The sequence below is a fragment of the Spodoptera frugiperda genome, chromosome 6 (assembly GCF_023101765.2).
Source record: "Spodoptera frugiperda isolate SF20-4 chromosome 6, AGI-APGP_CSIRO_Sfru_2.0, whole genome shotgun sequence".
Taxonomy (NCBI): Eukaryota; Metazoa; Arthropoda; class Insecta; order Lepidoptera; family Noctuidae; genus Spodoptera; species Spodoptera frugiperda.
The window spans coordinates 5,822,005-5,839,866 of NC_064217.1; the positions used below are offsets into that span (position 1 = coordinate 5,822,005).

At 33.5% G+C, this 17,862-nt stretch overlaps 1 protein-coding gene across 2 annotated transcripts in view; it reads right to left on the reverse strand.

Annotated features, from left to right (window-relative positions):
- The window catches only part of LOC118267494 (semaphorin-2A), a 317,052-nt gene that overhangs the window by 129,334 nt on the left and 169,856 nt on the right, over positions 1-17,862 (reverse strand). For both annotated transcript variants that reach the window (XM_035581522.2, XM_050694401.1), the window contains one exon: positions 12,178-12,337. In XM_035581522.2, coding sequence (XP_035437415.1) covers positions 12,178-12,286 — 109 coding nt within the window. In that variant the 5' untranslated portion in view covers positions 12,287-12,337. Of the gene's footprint in view, positions 1-12,177; positions 12,338-17,862 lie in introns of those variants that run through there.

Genomic DNA, 17,862 nt, shown 5'->3' on the forward strand with positions numbered 1-17,862 from the left:
GTACTTTATGACATTTAATGTCAAGACGCCAAGTAAAGTTACATTTAGCCAAACTTTTTCTCTAATAAATATTTGAAATGGAATTTATATGTCAAGTACAGTTAATTCAGGACTAAGTTGAATATAAGGATTGGATTTGAACTAACACAATTATTTTTCTACTTGCATTACAATTTAAAACTAAATGTAGACAATATTATAAAGAAATAAAATACACAAAAGACTGTACTGGAATATAAAAAAAAAACTTAATCAAAACTTCTTAAAGTATCTTCAACAGTAATCGTATTACAACATGGTATAATATCAAACGCAATTTATTAACTTTAAATTTTTAGAAACAAAAAACAAATACATTTCGGAGTGAGATACCATTGCCTAACTAAAACCTTGTTTGAACCTGCACTTGATCAATGATAAAGTAAATAAACTATTAAATGATTTAACTTTATCATACACAGGCGTAAAATACAAGTGAAAATTATGTTAAAGTTAATTTATCCATTAAAACAAAAAAAAAAGTAACAACCAAATATTATGTATTTTTCAAAAAGAGAATATAATATACTTAAATATACCAACATCCTTTGTTCCTATTATATTTGATGGATTGAAATAAGTATAAGAAATACGTTTCTTAATATTATAAAGAAGAACAAATACATTATAATAATGTAGAAAATTGCCTGTCAGACGCACTACTCTCTGGTCAAAGGAAAGAGGTTAGACTGAAAAAATACTAATTTTCTTATTGCATGCTTAATTAATTTCCTGACTTTGTGAATATTATACGATACTTTTACCGAGATTAGTATTAAAAAGAGAGAGAGGAAATTATAACGGAGTTTGTTTAAACTGTTTTTAATTAGTAAATTGCTCATATTTAGAATATCTATATATTAATACGTGATGCAAAAACTTTGGACCTCTTTTTACGATAATTGCGCGGACGTAGGAGCATAAAATTTGGTACACTTATAGTTTATGTGTAGGAGAAGTCCAGAACGCTAATATTTTTCAAAAATAATGCTTATAAAGTACATTAAATCAATAAATAAAACATTACACACACATGCATATATTCTGATCGTATTTGACAAAACGTCAAAATCTATAGACATTGCGATGATATTCTCACGTCTCATATGAAAAGAGATTTATAAAAGAGTTTGAGTTAAATAAAAATTATCCTTCAACGTACATTAAGTGGTATTGTAAATTAAATCATATATGGTCGAATTTCGGCCACTAGGCGACCACTAGTTGTAATAAATGCATGTGTTTTCAAAATAATCGATACAAAGAGTGACATAGGTACAATGAGGTTTTTTTATATTCAACTCTAGTTAGGTACTCAGTATAAATATAGAGTTGAAAGTTTATTAAACTTGTTTTAGTCCGATTCATACAAATTAGAACTCCATGATCAAACTTTTATTATGTAAGATAATCATCTGTCTGTTGTACTTCTAGGCGATAGATAGACATACATATTATATCAAATCTATCTTTCCACCAGTTAAATTACACAACACCAACAATACATATTTTCTATTTTCATTCAAAACATAGAAGAAATAAAGACCAATTTGCTAATTTACCCAAGCTGGTTTCACAATCAGCTACCTGAGCATTAAACTCGTGATTTAACTTATGTTTTCCCTCCCAGTTATAATAAGCAATCGTGTTGGAGTACTCAGATATCCTAAAGCAACAGCTGCTACTGAAATTCTAAGGTATCATTTTCTAAGTCCACCCACTAACTTAAGTGAAAGTAATTGTGTTGGGCTTTACTTAGTTCTGATGGAACAATTATACATTTGTGAGTTATGTGTTGTGACGTCATTCTGCTCACCTTTATGTGACCTTTGACGCAAACGAGTGGAGAAAATATTTGATATTTGATCTGGTCTTGTATAATGTGATCGTGTTTGGTATTGACGTGCGAACTTATATCTTATAATAGTAAATAATTAAGTTCAAAAGTCTGGAATTGAGCCTAAAATATCCCCGAATAGTCCTCATAATTGGTAAAAAGTCTGCCTCTGCTCTAATCTCTTAAAACGTTACGCACACACCATTAGTTTATGTTGTAATTGGAATTGGTTGTAGAATAGATTGATCTAAATTGAGCTTGGTTAGTTGACAATACCGCCATTGGAACCAATCCTGCACTGGTTGTAACCAGAAATTACTGCAATATTGCTCTACATAAGCACAGTTACATAGAATTACACACGTCAGATTAAGCACGTACCAGTAAGTACTTACTTACATCAAGTTCTGGTTCAATGATTCGCTATAACGTGTGTCTAAGTGGTGTTGCGAATTCCAACTTGGAAAAGTTTGTCGTCAACGTCAAGCCTTCATTCAAAATGAACTCTTAAGGCAGGCTGACTTTATAAGTGAAATTATTATTCTGTCGCGAATTATAATTAATCCGAGAAGTGAGAAATGATATCCTAAAACAAAAAGCTGACAGTGGTTTTGTTGGACGGGCGAAGTGTCAAAGTTAAATTGAATATTATAAGGAATGATCTTCAGCAGACGAAGTTTAGTCGGGTCGCAGTGAGTAGTTAATCCAATGCCACAATTCACTTCAAGTTATTCTGGAACAATTGGCTGTTACTTGCATTGCTTATTCATTGTTAATCGAACGCTCAGACTATTTATGTTACTCTCGTGCACCGTTCTGTCTCATACACTAGTCTGGATCAAGAACTGAAACTTGCAGTAGTTGTTAGTTCACGTAATTTATCTTGAAGTTTGTAGGAAACACTTATTGCCTGCTGTTTGGTTTGATTCTAATGTTTAGAATATATTTAACGAATACGAAGTAATATTTATTACCTATCCCTTTATGTCCCCACATTTATGTCCCCATAAATCTACAGTAGAATGAACATCTTACGATAAGCCAAACACTACACGAACGACATTACAGAATTTTTCTATTTGCCGAACGCCATTGTGTATGATGTATTGCAAGAGCAACAGATATGGCGTACTATTGGCAGTCCAGTAGCCCGTCGGTTGCTAATAGCCTGGATCGAAGATACGGTATCTTGAAACCACTCACGTCGCTTTGGCCAGCCAGCAAGCTACCGGCGCTACAGTTTAGAGTGTTTGAGAAATCGACAGTTCAAGTAGTTAGACACGTTCTGAACCATGTTTGTATGATTTTGCTTTTATTTTTTTATATTTCTTTTTATGTTTAAGATGTGTTATTGGTTTTATTGACTTGGTAAAGTTTGTATAAACGTGTGTGATCTTATAAGAATAAAAGAAATGGTTTGACGTAACAGTTTGAGTAAAATTTATAAATTCATATAAAGTTTTATAAAAATGCTAAAGAGGTAAACACTAAATAAGATTTAATTTTGAAAGTAAATATTAAATCTTTACAAAGCGCATGTCTAACGATTTTTAAAGAAACATAATAGTCAATATAAATAGCTATAACACTCAAACAAACACAATTACTAATTTCCCCTCAAAAAAATGACCAAGCAATCAAATAGAAACACAAAACAATTCACCAAATCGCTCAGCCAATTTGTGCAAGCCGATATCTATAAAAGTTGTATAAGATGTGGTATCATAGATTAAATAATCGACGTCTGATTCCGGAGGCTGGCCACGTCCAATTAGGGTCGAGGTCCCGAGAGAGACGTGGGATCATATCGTGAGAGCGGTCCTATACGTGTGTTGTTTTGATGTAAGCTTTTACATTTTTCGCTGTTTGTCCGTTATTTAATTTCAAAAATGGAACTATACAATGTTTTGTTTCGTGCCAGATGCTCACGTGTTTTATTTCCGCGTTCTTTTTTATTTGTTTTGTCAATTTTCTATTTTTTATTTTAACTGTCGCTTTAAATTATGTGATGTGAATATAGTCACGAGAAAGTGTCAATGTGAAGGTAACGCAAACATCATTTTGCAACATAACATCTTACTCGAAAAACCTTTACATATTTATCTTTTAGCAAACTAATGAATACATAAAATGTTGAGCGAACAAAGGAGTCCTTTACTCTTGACTTTTCCATAAACACGACAAAGTATTTCGAACGTAAAAGTAGGTAACGTGGGTCCCGACTTGAAACCAAATTTAAAGTGACAGGATTACTGGAGCATTTCGAACTGGTTCCACAGAGTAAAGAGCTTCGCACTCCTTCTACTGTCACATGCCTACTTGCTTGATATAAACTTGATAAAAAATTGTTTGACTTTATTTTTTTTTTATTTAGAGGATTGTTTTCCATTAATGTTTTTTTTCATTTCCATTCGTTTGAGTCAATCGTTTTCATAAACAGAAAGTGTTCAACCCACAGGACGCCTCCATTAGACAAATTTTGTGGATCTATTAGTATTCAACAGCAGTAAGGGGATGGCTGGTAACAGCGTGCTAAGCTTAAAAATAAACATTAAAAATCGTTGCTTACATTAAAATCATTTAAAAATCAAAGCGGCCAGCATTTGCTGCGCCCCTCTCGTTACGAAACTCATTACAAGACTCCAAATAAGAAGTCGTAAAGTAACCTTTCTTCAGAGGCCATTACGCTATGCCAAATGATATTTTGTCTCCTTACCTAGGGTCGTTTACATGGGGCGCGCGGGTCTCACAGCAAACACGACCCGAATTTAATCTCTGCGCTGCTTTATCTCTGAGCCAATGAGAAGAAAACTTTATTTTGTGCGTAAACAAGGGTAATCGGCTCCTTTTTCCACACAGCCGGTTACATTGCGAATGATATTGAACGGGCAGGTGGCGATGTCTAGAATACGTTAAAAGATACCAAAGTAGCCCCTCGTGGCGCACCGAGGGTTAAACCACAAATCGAATAAATCGTCTAATGTGGACAGAGACCACTATTGATTTACGTGATCGTAAATACTAACAGAATTCGCCCCTATTATCGTGGTCAGTTTTGCAGTCAGCACAGTTTTAGAGTAAACAGCGGCCGCCAGACTGATTGATCAACGTTTTAAACACTTGATCAGGGAATGCATAGACATCTCCAACTGAAATTATGTTTGCACTACAGGTATTTACGTTGCGTACTAAATCTGAATATAAGCAATATTTGTACGCGAATTGTTTATATTGTTCAATAAACTCTAGAAACGTATCAATCAAAGAATATCGTACCAATGTTAATAATTTATTATGTTATTAGCTTACTCACTTAAGCCATGCTAGAGACTCATGATCATGATCAGCATTCCGCAATACACGACACGGTGATTGTCGCACTGCTACTGTAACTTATAGTATAATTGTTCGTCAAACAGTTACGTGAGTAAGCCATAACATAATAATTAATTTAGTTTGTCTCACGAAACGTATAATATTTTTTTATAACTTCGTGTAATCATAAAATTAACAACAAAAAAAACAACACAAAAGGAAAAATAAACACATTGGAAATCCCTTAAGAATCGCCTACTTGAACAAACATAAGACGTTCGGCGCTCATAATAATACTATTATATCCTGTTTCGTGAATACGAGACAAAAAATAAATTCATCCAAAGTACATTTCATAAGTCTTCACTAACAACGTGATAATATTACACGAAACAAGGAAAATATCGCGTATCAGGAATCATACGTACCTACGCACTGTCGGTACTTATATTGTTGTACCTTTTCGTGCAAATAAGGTTAATAACCTTACTCTCTATGCTGGCCTGGTAACATCGACATGGTATAATTGTATATGTACGAATGCAGATGAAAACTATTTATTTAATTTATCTTCATTAACACATCAATCATAAGATGTCCACTATCAGTATCACTGGCAGTAAGCGGGTTGGTGGCCAAACGCAGACTTATAAAAAAAAAATCAATATAATCTGCATCTACACGACCTGCATTCATCGACATCCTGAGGCCCTAAATATATTATATTGTCTGTCGATAACCAATTATCATTTTAGACCCAAGAATAAAATATACCTAATTAAAATAAATGTAACAATCACTTTTCGTACTAAATATCGAAAATATTTCGTAACTATCAATAAAAAAAACGACTAAGTTTCACGATGACAAAAGAGCTCTTACCTAAAAAAGTTAAACTAAACTAAAACCAATAATAGCTTTTGTTACAAAGAGCAGAAGTAAATTCTATCAGATAACCAAAGAGGAGTACTTACTTTTTATTTACCGTACCTAAGTTGATTAACCTTTGTGGTTTTGGCTTTAGGTCACACGTTGCCAACTCTGTTATTTATAAATATAAGTATTATAAGTACACCGATATGTGATATATGAAGCTAATGGACGCTAATTTGACTGGCGTAGGTTGAGTGACCCAATACCGAAATTATTTCTAGTAAAATATCATATAGGTAAAACATTATTATGATACTTTCTGAGTGGGTTATATCGAGTTCCATATTTATGTAGGACTTTTATCTCGAATTATGAGTAATCATATTCATTAGTGATTTTGATCCCACAAAAATATATTATAACCAACAATGTCAAGAAACATTCAGTACTTTTCATTCAAACTGTTTCTTTCAAACAACAGGATATTTCTACCTTTGAAAATATGTAAAACAACTTACATGTCGGTAACAGCTAAGTCGATGGAAATTTTATCTCGTATTTCTATTTTATAGCTTCGCTTTCGAGTAAACAGATGTTTTCACTTCGAGTACGTGGGATTATCAACGAGTTTTTCCTTTTGTTGACGACCAGTGGTGAAACCGATGCGATCGGGCGAAGATTTTTTGAAAATCGAATCATGGAAAAAGATATGAATAAAATATGATTATTGAAATATTATGGCGGGATTTTGATTTTAAATTTCGAATTGTGTACTGCCAGTATTGACGTCAGTTGAACACTCCTTTGTGATTTTTAAGTTTAAGATCTGCATTGTAAATATTTAAATACGTGAGAGTTGCTTCTTAGTGCAAAGTTCAATAAAACCTTTTACACAGACGATAAAATAAATAAAACAGCATTTTATTTTCATTAGAATAGTGCGTAAAAATTCCAAACACGTGTTTTTAATATCGATTTTATCAGTAGGCATGTTCGTGACGGCATGCATGTCTAATAAAAAAATGTAATCAATATCATTCCTATAAAAGACATTTGATCAAAAACCAGATAGTGAGTACAAATAAAACGATATATTGACTTAGAAGAAAACCTGTTTGCATATTGATATTTAACCGTTTATACGCGACGATATCCATAGGACTTTCATGTGATCCCGTTTGAAGCATTTTATTCAATATCGGAATCGTATTTGGGGTTGAAATGAGATCTCTTCATATTGTTTTTAGATACTCTTTGTGTTTCCATTGAACTTTGACAGTGATTTACTTTGTTTCACTTTGAACCAAAAAGCTGTTTGTTCAATATAGTGGTGTGCTCGTCAAACCTGCCGTTAGTGATACCGAATTGTCTATTTCCTAGCTTAATATATTCAAATCAGTTTACGTTCGGTCTTTGTTCGTGTGAAATGGAATTTTGTGGAATAAAATAAACTGGGTATGGGCGGGTAATAGTTGTTTATGTGAAGTTTATATAGTAGAGAGTGTTTTGTTTCTCGCTGAAATAGCGAATGTTTAATCGTCTATTTCCATTTAGGTTTATTGAACCTATGTATGTACTTAGAATTACCACTATAAAGTCAGAATTATTGCTAAAACGTAACTGGTGAATCCTTTAACATCAAAGCAAATAGCATACGCATTTTCCGACCTCATGTTACCTACATTTCGTCCGCAATCAACGTATAAAAATACACATTCTTCCTAATCTCAGCTAATTAACTTGTGAAGACGTTCACAACAAATATCTGAGTCTATTTAGTTGTTATTGTGCGACAGACAACAGTAACTCGTGTAAAGAAAGTTAATCATCACAGCTACCTTCCCTTGGGGACGTTTCTCAAAGATTTCGTCCTTCATTTCCTCGAGAACATTACTCCTTCCTACCAAATCATGTTATCAGATAAAATCAGACAATGACGTCGCTGGCCGAAATGATAAAACGCTTTCTCATCACAGAAACCGTATATTTAATAAAAAATAAATTCTATTTATTTTTTTATTAGCGTTCTTAATTTGAAAGGAGGATCCGTTGTTATCTTTTCGCGCGGTTACATTTTAAAGTAAGACTGAACTGCTTTTAATTTGAAAGTATTGAATATTACATTATATTTACAGTTTTTTTTTTCTACAAGAAACTAGGATTTTTTAGGAAATTTAATTCATATTTTCAATCAAATTGAACTAATTTGTGTTCAGGTTGTATATACTCGTAATATGCGGACACTGTTGTAACCTTGTGACTACAATAATTGTTGGTTGGAGTTAGATTGATAGGAGTTCTTAAACGATATTTCGAGGCTGGTGAAGGCACAGAACTGCAGCTTAAGCGGAGGAAATTATTTGCTGTGTCACTAGGCGTGTGCAGAAAGACAGCTGCTGCACCACCAGTAGGCAAGAGGGATGCGTCTGTTGAACTCGATCATAGCTCAGCACCCAGAATTAGTTGTGATTCACGATAGGTCTTATATCATACATAAATTAATGTATAAGTTTTTAAATGTGCTATCTGAATAGTGTAATATCTAAGTAATTAATATTGTAATAGGTTTAAGTTTCTTTGTATCCTACAATGTAAGTGTTTTTTGCTTCATGGTCTCGCTTATAAACTTGCATTTTAATATAAATAAATAAATAAACCGCAAACTTTACTTTTCAGTAACATTCGAACACAAATAAAAATATGTGGACACACTAACATTATGTAATAATTAATCGCTTTATTTGAATTTCATTTATAAGTAAAACACCGTACTACATTTTTTTTCAGTAGTGAAGAAATAGGGGTGGAAATTTGGCGCGTAGCCTAAAGGCGTAACCCATTATTACCCATTACTTAAATCTTAGTTGTTTCTCACCACTAGCGTGGGATGTACAACAGCTGTTTCATTCCTTGTACCACGAATATTTAAGACTATTTAAGATTAAAGGGAAGCACATGTAGGTACTACAAAGTGTTTTGGTTTTATTTTACCTAAAATTGGAATATACTTAGATAAGTTTTTTGTGTAGTAAAATATTTATTGTAAAAAAGGTATTGATAGATTGTATCTTCAAATTACAATTTTACTAGGTGATCGAAGTATGTATTAATTTTTTTTATTAAAAATCTGCAGCTCTGTAGCTATATCTAAAACTTTTTTGGTATGTTCTTCAAAATAAAACCAGTACAGCAATTATTTTTCAAATTCAGAACAGAATGTATTTGTTTGTTATTTCTCTAAAAATAAAATGGCATGTACCCGTATATTGACTGGCCAGTTAGTTACTGCAGTTTTGGTCATGTCACGTCGTCAATCGAGCATGGGGCTCGCGTCATTTGTTTTAGTGTCACAAATCGTTCCCCCCATTCAAGCGGGACCCTCGACAAACAAAAACAGAGTGTTTCTAAACAAAATTTTGTGTATCTTTTGACGTCTAGGTAAAGTTACTTACTGGTACTTTCAATGTATTTACCTAAAAACGTGGTATCTATAATCTCCATTATGGCAGCAACTAAAATTTATATACAGTGTGTTTTTAAATAGATTGAACTTGTATTTTAAACTTTCCAAATGTTCCGCAATTTTATTGATATTATCCAATCTAGAGTCCTTGCTACGATACGCTACAAAATAAAGTAATAGCTGAACTTTGGATTACGCTACATCAAATAAACGTCGTCTTCTATAACACCACACTAAAACGTGACTTTGTATTCATAGCGAGTGTCCAAATTAAGGCGAACAGAAGTGAAGTGGCCATATCTTTTACGCGAACACTCAATATCAACTTAAAACAATGTAAGCAAAATGTGAAAGCGAAGCATGAAATTACCCAGAACAGTACAAACGTAATTAAACGTAACCGTTAAACTCAGGCACTGCCATAAAAGTTAAGTAAAAGCCCACAGAATCTTTGTTAGATTTACGTTTTATGATTCCAAAAAGAAAAGAGGCGTGAATAATTTAATAATGCTAAGTAGTGATAAAATTAAGCTTTTTATTGAACTTTTTTCTTTTAAGATAAAACGGAAATTAATATGGAGATGGACCGATAATCGTATTTCTGGATTAGTAATGATTTAAGAGGAGTGCGGTGCTATCCGAAGGCTATTAATTACTGTTCATGACGTGTACTTTATCAAAGATAAAAAGTTTTAGTGAATTCGTACCTAATTAATATAAATTATAATTAAGTAAAAATAGCTTCGTTCTGTTTTAATTTCAGTTACCTTGACCTAGCTCAAAAATCCTTTTGATACAAATTGTTACATAAAATTACTTTATATGTACATTACTATGTATGTAGTATCAGGTCTTATACATTTATAAACTTAAAAGAAACATTTAAAAAAAGTTTTAAACCTCTAACACAAAACACCCTGTACGTAAAACGTCAGACCGTGTCTGTATGAGTCGGGTCATTCGTCGACGACATGTTACCATCTATAGTTTTAATTGGCAGCAGTAGATCTACGCCTGTAGGCAGACGAACCAGTGTGTGGGACAAGTTTATAGTATAGTATACAATACATGACGATGCATCATGTTGATGAATTTGCTTTGTTAGGTATCCTGATTTGGGTCGTGTTGTCAGTGTGTTAGGTTTGGTTAGCATACTGCTTGTTTCTGAGTATCTGACTTGTTATATTGTAATAATATAATTGGTTCGGTCAACAATAAGTAGTTATAGTAAATATTCAGAATATTTTACGTTACAACGCTAAGTAATGAAACATTAATCAGGTTTACTTTATTAGTAAAAACGTTAGATGAAGAATATGTTTTGATATCGAAAGTTCACCTAATTAATCAACAAACTCTTTAACAGCTATTAATATGCCCACTATTTTAATGGAAAAAACTTAAACCACTTTTCAATAAAATAAACCAAAAATATCATGTATTGAAACGACCATTCACCTTTTTAATTTGTAAATTTGACTTTGGCGTACTTCGTTCAAAACAATAAGAAAAACAAATTACAATGAATTCCTCATGGACTTGTAATAGAACTGCAACATGGACAAGAAAGCACACAAATAAAAACCTAAATGCTAAGACATAACGTTTGTTTGTGTAAATCAATAAAGAATTTTATGTGCCAACGTTTTTTCTCTTCAGTAATTACCTGAAACACTGCAAAAAGAATGCGTCTTCGTGTTTTATATGCCGACTGCGAGCTCTTAATTGTACCTTCGTTTCGTGACTTGCTTTCCGAGTTGTTTATAGCTTGCTTTAATTATTTAGTTGATTACTCTAACCATTTCATTTACTCATACTTACTAAATAACTGCGTATTACAAAATTTCATCAAGTAACGTCATAGTAGCATGCGATAAATAATGCTCATAATTAACGGTGATAAAATCTGTCACTAGCAAACATTGAATTATGAACGGAACCTCTTGAGTTTTAATTATTGTGGTGATTTACTGTCAGTGGAAACCAAACAACGAAGGACAATTCCGAATTCATTCAATTATTCAAACTTTTAATTAATATTAATAGGAGCTCTCACTTCCTAAAGAAAGAATACTGAAGGCACAGATAAAAACTCCTTAGAAATCCGCGTTACCCGCAGCTGTGGACTGTAAATTAATGCGAAAACAATAAAGCGTCGCGGCACAGTCCGAAAATAGACAGCGAAGAGCTACGAATAAAAATTAATTCCAAACGGTTATTAGTGCCCGCGAACAAAAGTAGGTTGGATGTTACTGGTGTGAGTGAGCAAGTCCGTAATAAACGTCACGACAAGAGAGATAGGAAATTAAACGAAACTAAAGAGAAGTCAGTCGGACCAACATCTGGGGGAGAACTTTGGGGGAGACGATTCACGGCTTCAACTTAAAAAAAAAAAACTAAATTAATACTGGGTGCTCGATTCTGTTTACCCTCTGTGAGCGACAGGTTAGTACCTCCTTTGTTTTTATCTACTCTCCTACGCTGCATTTTTCGAAATTAGTTACGTGTTTGATGGGAATCCTCTTGGATTTGTTATACCGCTCTCCTTTGAAATTGCTCGTACAGTTACGTTGATTAAAAATCTACATGTTTAATAAGGACCGTCGATTTTTGTGTGTTTCATGTCTTCTATAGTTTTCTAAGCACTTACCTTTGGGAAGAGGTTCTATGACAACTTTGACAGCATGGACGGCTCCCAATCCGATGAGGATCCATAGCAGAGCCATGGCACTTTGCACCGAACGCATCACTGCGTCCATCTTACTTCCACTTCAAATTCTTCTACTTTTATCTTTTCCACATTGTGGTGCCTGTGAAAAAAGAAAAAAAATATTGTAAATAATAATACTCGTATATCGAGTGGGTAAATCATTTTTAATCTAGGCACGTATATAAATTATGTTCAGTTGTTTCGACAACTTGTTTGGGCAACCTAAAAATATGAACGAGTTTATATTAAATTTTATCATAGAAATACGCTTCCTTTATTTTTCAATCAAACTATAGCACTAGCAAGCACACCATTCCTTGATCAGCTTATCCGCTCTGGGTATTCCAGATGCAAAATACCACTTCTCGTGAATATTAGAAAGCACGATATTCCGGATAAAGTGAATCGAATAAGCCACGAACGGGAATAACCAACAAAATAAAACATTATCGCATCAAAAGCAGTATCAGCCTCAGTTCAATGTTATATTGACAAGATCCAATCCAACTCGAAAATCCAATCCTTCAACTTCTGAAGTGAGTTCTCCTAATATCTAGCGCCTTTGCATTTATGAATAATAACTGGAAAAAGTTAAACTCACAAATCCTGTTCCATCTGAATATTGTACGATTCGAAAGATAACGTGCCACGGGAAAGAGGATTTCATTTTTTTATACAAAATGCCGCTCTCGGTGTTTATTCTTCAACGACAAAGTTTGTAAGGTGGATTAAAATTGTTATAAACCTAGATGGAATTGTATATCTTTGAGGATTTTTGTTCTCTCCTTCGTTTGTGATGCCAATCAGCGTCGGTGACATTTCTTAAAGATTTTATTAGCTTGAAAATGCAACTTGATTAAATAATGATTAGATGCTTATTAAACCTCAGGTTTATAGGATGTTAATTATATTGTTATCTGGATTTTATGTTTAGAAGAAAGCAGCGATTTTAGACAACATTGTTAGTTTAGTGATGTCGACTACGAATCACGAGGGTTCAATCCCCAAGGTAAAGTCAATGAGTTGTACCAGATTTATATGCTACGAATTTATCTGTAGTACTAGTAGGTAAACCGTAATGAGATAAACGTGAAAATGTAGGAAAAAATAAAATCATTTTTATAAAAAAAAAATCCAGTAAACGTTTTCGTGGACAGTTACACGACAAAAATATGGACATAAAATATTTTTACGACAGAAAATACAATTCCATATTCGCTACATACACGAATCTCTGCAAAAAAAATATAAAAACTTAGTTTTTAATACCGCTCGTATAACAGTGCATCATATTACACGTAACGTCATAAAAATTGACCCGCGAGCAAATCACTTTATAGTTACACACACAACGTGAAAAGAGACTCGTTGTTTGCACCGTCCTTTGAAAAGGACTCACTCATTCACACTATCGTTTTCGGGAAAAAGCAATTCTGCGGCGGTTTTTTATTTGAGCGCTGTAAGCCGTATGTAGCGGACGCCTCACGTCTGTTCAGAGATTCGATTAACTATCACGTCTATCGCTTTTTCAGTGATGTATGTAAATTTTTCCATTTGATATGTTAGACCTTAGCCAGATGTAAAGCTCTAATGCATCCCTTGATACGTACTGTGACATTTCTAAAATGGATCCAGTGCGAAATTCGATTTAGGTATAGGTTTTTTCACTCAGAAAACTCAAGCCCGTTTTATCTATCCGTCGAATTGGTTTGCGTTAGAAAATTATGTTGATGTTGAATAATTCATGTGAAAAAAATATGAAATTTTTTGAACTAATAATTCAAGGTTTATTGAACGTAAATAGAGTTTGCATTATTTTGTGATTGTACAATTTAAAATTTATGTCTCTTCAAAGAATATGATTTGCATTTTGATTGCGCGACTTAACTTAATATTCTGGATTATAAATTATATTATCAATTTACTTTAATATTTGATTAGACGTTATTAAATTACAAAACAGATGTTTACGCATTCTAGTGTGTTATGGAAGAATCTCAGTCTAGCAGAGAACTTTAAAAGTCTGATGTGATAAAGCGTTACGCTTTTTATCATCTAAGGGGCACATTGCGGCACTCAATGCCCCTATAAAATGTACACCCACTTTTTACCATTTGTGTTCTAAATAATAATAATTGTGTTGAGCCTATTGAGAAATTTTTCGATGAGCCGAAAAAATGCCCAGTTATACTTTGCTCGACCTGGGAATCGAACCCGAAACCCTTTGTCTGGGAGTCGCACTTGCGACCACTCGGCTAACAAGGCATCTGATGTGATATTATACAATATAAACACCAAGTTACTAAGAGAGTACCGGTAGTTTCCGTCTTTAATTAGAGTGTTAATATCAGGAACACTAAACAATCAGTGTGTCTAAAATCGGTATTAGTACACCCTTTGTGCACACGAAACAGAAAGTAAAATTAAGCAAATGCACACAATAGAGCCCGTAATAATAGATGGGTGTTTGTAATTGTCCGCACTGTAAGCTGCTGTAATTGCAATGTGCATCATTAGTACGCGAGCAAGGGAGAACCGAACTTCTCTCCCACTCTGACTAATTAAACCATATTGTTCTAGAATTTTAGATTGTTCGAAAATAATCATTGTTTACATTACACTAAGTCCGTTTTATCCAATCGTTATTGATAAAACAGGTAAGCCTTATCAATAATGTATGGTAACTACAATTTCATTAAAACTGTACCCTTCCTACATTCTGATAAAATCAATAACACATGCAAGTTTACAGTGAATAGGGATGATGACGGGGTATGAAAATTAAAAATCTATTTTTAGTTTAATGAAAAAATATTAGACACGTATTTTTTTTTTATTTTGTCATATAAGATAACAATAAACGAATAAAATTTTAGGAGTGGGAGCAAATACGTCATTTCTACGTATAAAATGTACCTAAAAGTGACGTCACACGCGAGATTTCAAATCAATTTATCATCGAAAGTATTTGTTACCATAAAAAAATAAAAAATACATATCTAATGTTTTAAATTAATCTACAAGACGGACATTAAAGTAAAAATTTGCCATCTACTCTATTAAAATCTTAAAAAAAAAACTTCAGAGTCTAGAGTTTAGTCTACAGTCTAGACCAATTTAATTACTGTTGATCTACGCTACTGGAGCACCATCTAGTGATGATGACACCTCATCGGCATCAAATTAAGTGTCGTTCGTTATTCATTCGCATGTTAAAGGTGCGGGCTATACAAGGAGACATTCTAATTACGGCAGCAGGCGTGGCTGCCCGTCCTCACCTGATTAAGGCATCAAAGATTCCACCGTGAGCCAGTTCGTAATTATTTGGCCTTACCACGTCGCTTTTATGCGCTCAACGTTTATTCAATGCAACTCAATCAACCGATCCATTAAAAGAGACACTGATATTGAGTTAACAATTAATTACAATATAAACTTTTTTTGATCGAGATCGAGTATTTTTAGTTATATCCATATATTAAATTAGGGAATGTTAACTAGGTTAAAATCTGTCAAAACTTTCCTTGTACTATTATCGATGAATTCATTACAGTTTTTCTGCAAAACTCACAGCTATGGTACGAACAAAATAATATTTAAAATGCAGCAAAAAAGGCAGAAAGGTGAAACATAAAATATTAATAGCAACTCGTTTTAGCTTGAACGTTCGCCTTAGGTAAACTGTACCGGAGTTTCGTCGTTCGCAGCACCTTGTCCTCTTCAAATCCTATATAATAATGAGACAAGCTCCGTCCCTTTGAGGAAATTTTTAATGAAACACCCTAGAAAAGTTATAAAAGCCTCGTCTATCTTTTAAAAAGTAATTGAGCCTGGCAGAGAGCCGCTTTTCAAATGATTTGCGGGTTTTGTTTTACAATCATTGCGAAAAGTTACCAACTTTAAACATTAATTTCGTAATCAGAGAGTACGAACAAATATTTTGTTTGAAGCAAAAATGAAAATTCTATTTTCATCAATACAAAGGCTTGAGATGCAAAAGTTTCAAATTTAGTTTTTGTTTACAAGTTCCGAGTGACTTATAAAGGTAATTATGGCTTGAGCAAACGAATAGAATTCGACTACATTTATATGAATAAAACTAAAAACCTTTAGTCTTTGCAATGTTCAAAATAAAATTTTGGGTACTTAATATTACACCTGTAAGAATCCAGACACTTCTTTATTTACTCAGAATTATCATGGATATAATTCATACTTTTCCTTTAGGTATGAGTGTATTTATTTCATAAAATAAAATTAAAACTTTGCATCATCTGAAACCTCAGTTTGAATTTAATTTCTCACTACGGGTGTAAGTTTTCGTGCTTGGAATTAACGAAATTAGTGAAATTGCTTTTAGGGGGTGTGAAAAAATGTAATTATACCCTCGGTGGGTCATTAACAATAGTTAGAACGCTCATGGTACTCGCTGCGAGCGCAGCGAGTTATTGCAATGTGAATTGCACTTTATACAAAATTTTAAAACCTTTTTAAAAATCTGTTTCGCAACAGTATTTGTAATTATGACGATGGAATCCTTTTACAAAACTAAATAGGCTTTATTTAAAATGTTTCGCGAATTTAAAAGTAACTTTGAAAACTAAATGTCTATTCTCAGAATTAATTAATAGTAGTCTCCGAACTGAAACAATGGATCCTATAATTTTATTATCAAGATAAGTCTTCTGTTCTCTTCAAGATTGAGCCATTGTACGTCTTCTGTTGATATACGACCCAATCAGGATTTGAGTAATTGTAATATAAACATAAACAAAGCAACAATTCGAGATAATCAGCCTCATGATTTACCATTAAATGCAAGGACGCTAAGTCCCAAGTCCCTTTGTCGAATTATTGACGCCATAAAAGTGAAGCTGTAGTGATAGCCGACAGAGCGCCTTATTCTTGGCAAATAAAATCGAACGACGGCTAACAACCAGATAGTCTGTTGAAAGACAAAAGAATATTTTCTAGCCTATTATCTAAATTATAGACGGGCGAGAATAAGAAAGACAATGCTGGCTCCTACTCGCTTCCATCTTATTTTAATTGCGTCGCGCCAAGAGCCGTTTTGCGTTTTATGAACGGAATAACACCAGATGTAGGTATCGTGTTATTGTGCTAAGCCGTGCTGCGAGAAGTGTAAAATATGTGTTCATTAATTAAGTAGGAGTATTGAGTTTTCTAGTTTCATTATGTGTTTGTATCTACAAAGGTGGAGCGGCAATGTGGGCGCATGCACGTGGAGCCGACGTGGCCCTTTGTACAAAGAAATGCAGTGGGCCTGACGCCGGCAACAAAGTGGTTTCATACATACGGACATACGCTCACCAAGCTACGGAGAAAATTGAATTACTGCTACACTGCGAATGTGTGGAAGATGTTTGTTTTGAGATGGTAATAGCTACATTTTGGATAGAGAATATTTCTTTAAGGTTCTTCAAAACACGTTTTAATACTGGTGCCAATTCCATTTTGAACTTTACGAGCTGTTCTGCTTTCCCGAACAAAGAAGATTATTAAAGCAATATAAACACAATATATTTTTATTCTATGCCAATAAAGCAGCATTCTTTCTGCCAACATATTTCTGCCGCATAAACCAATACAGGAAAAGCTGATAAA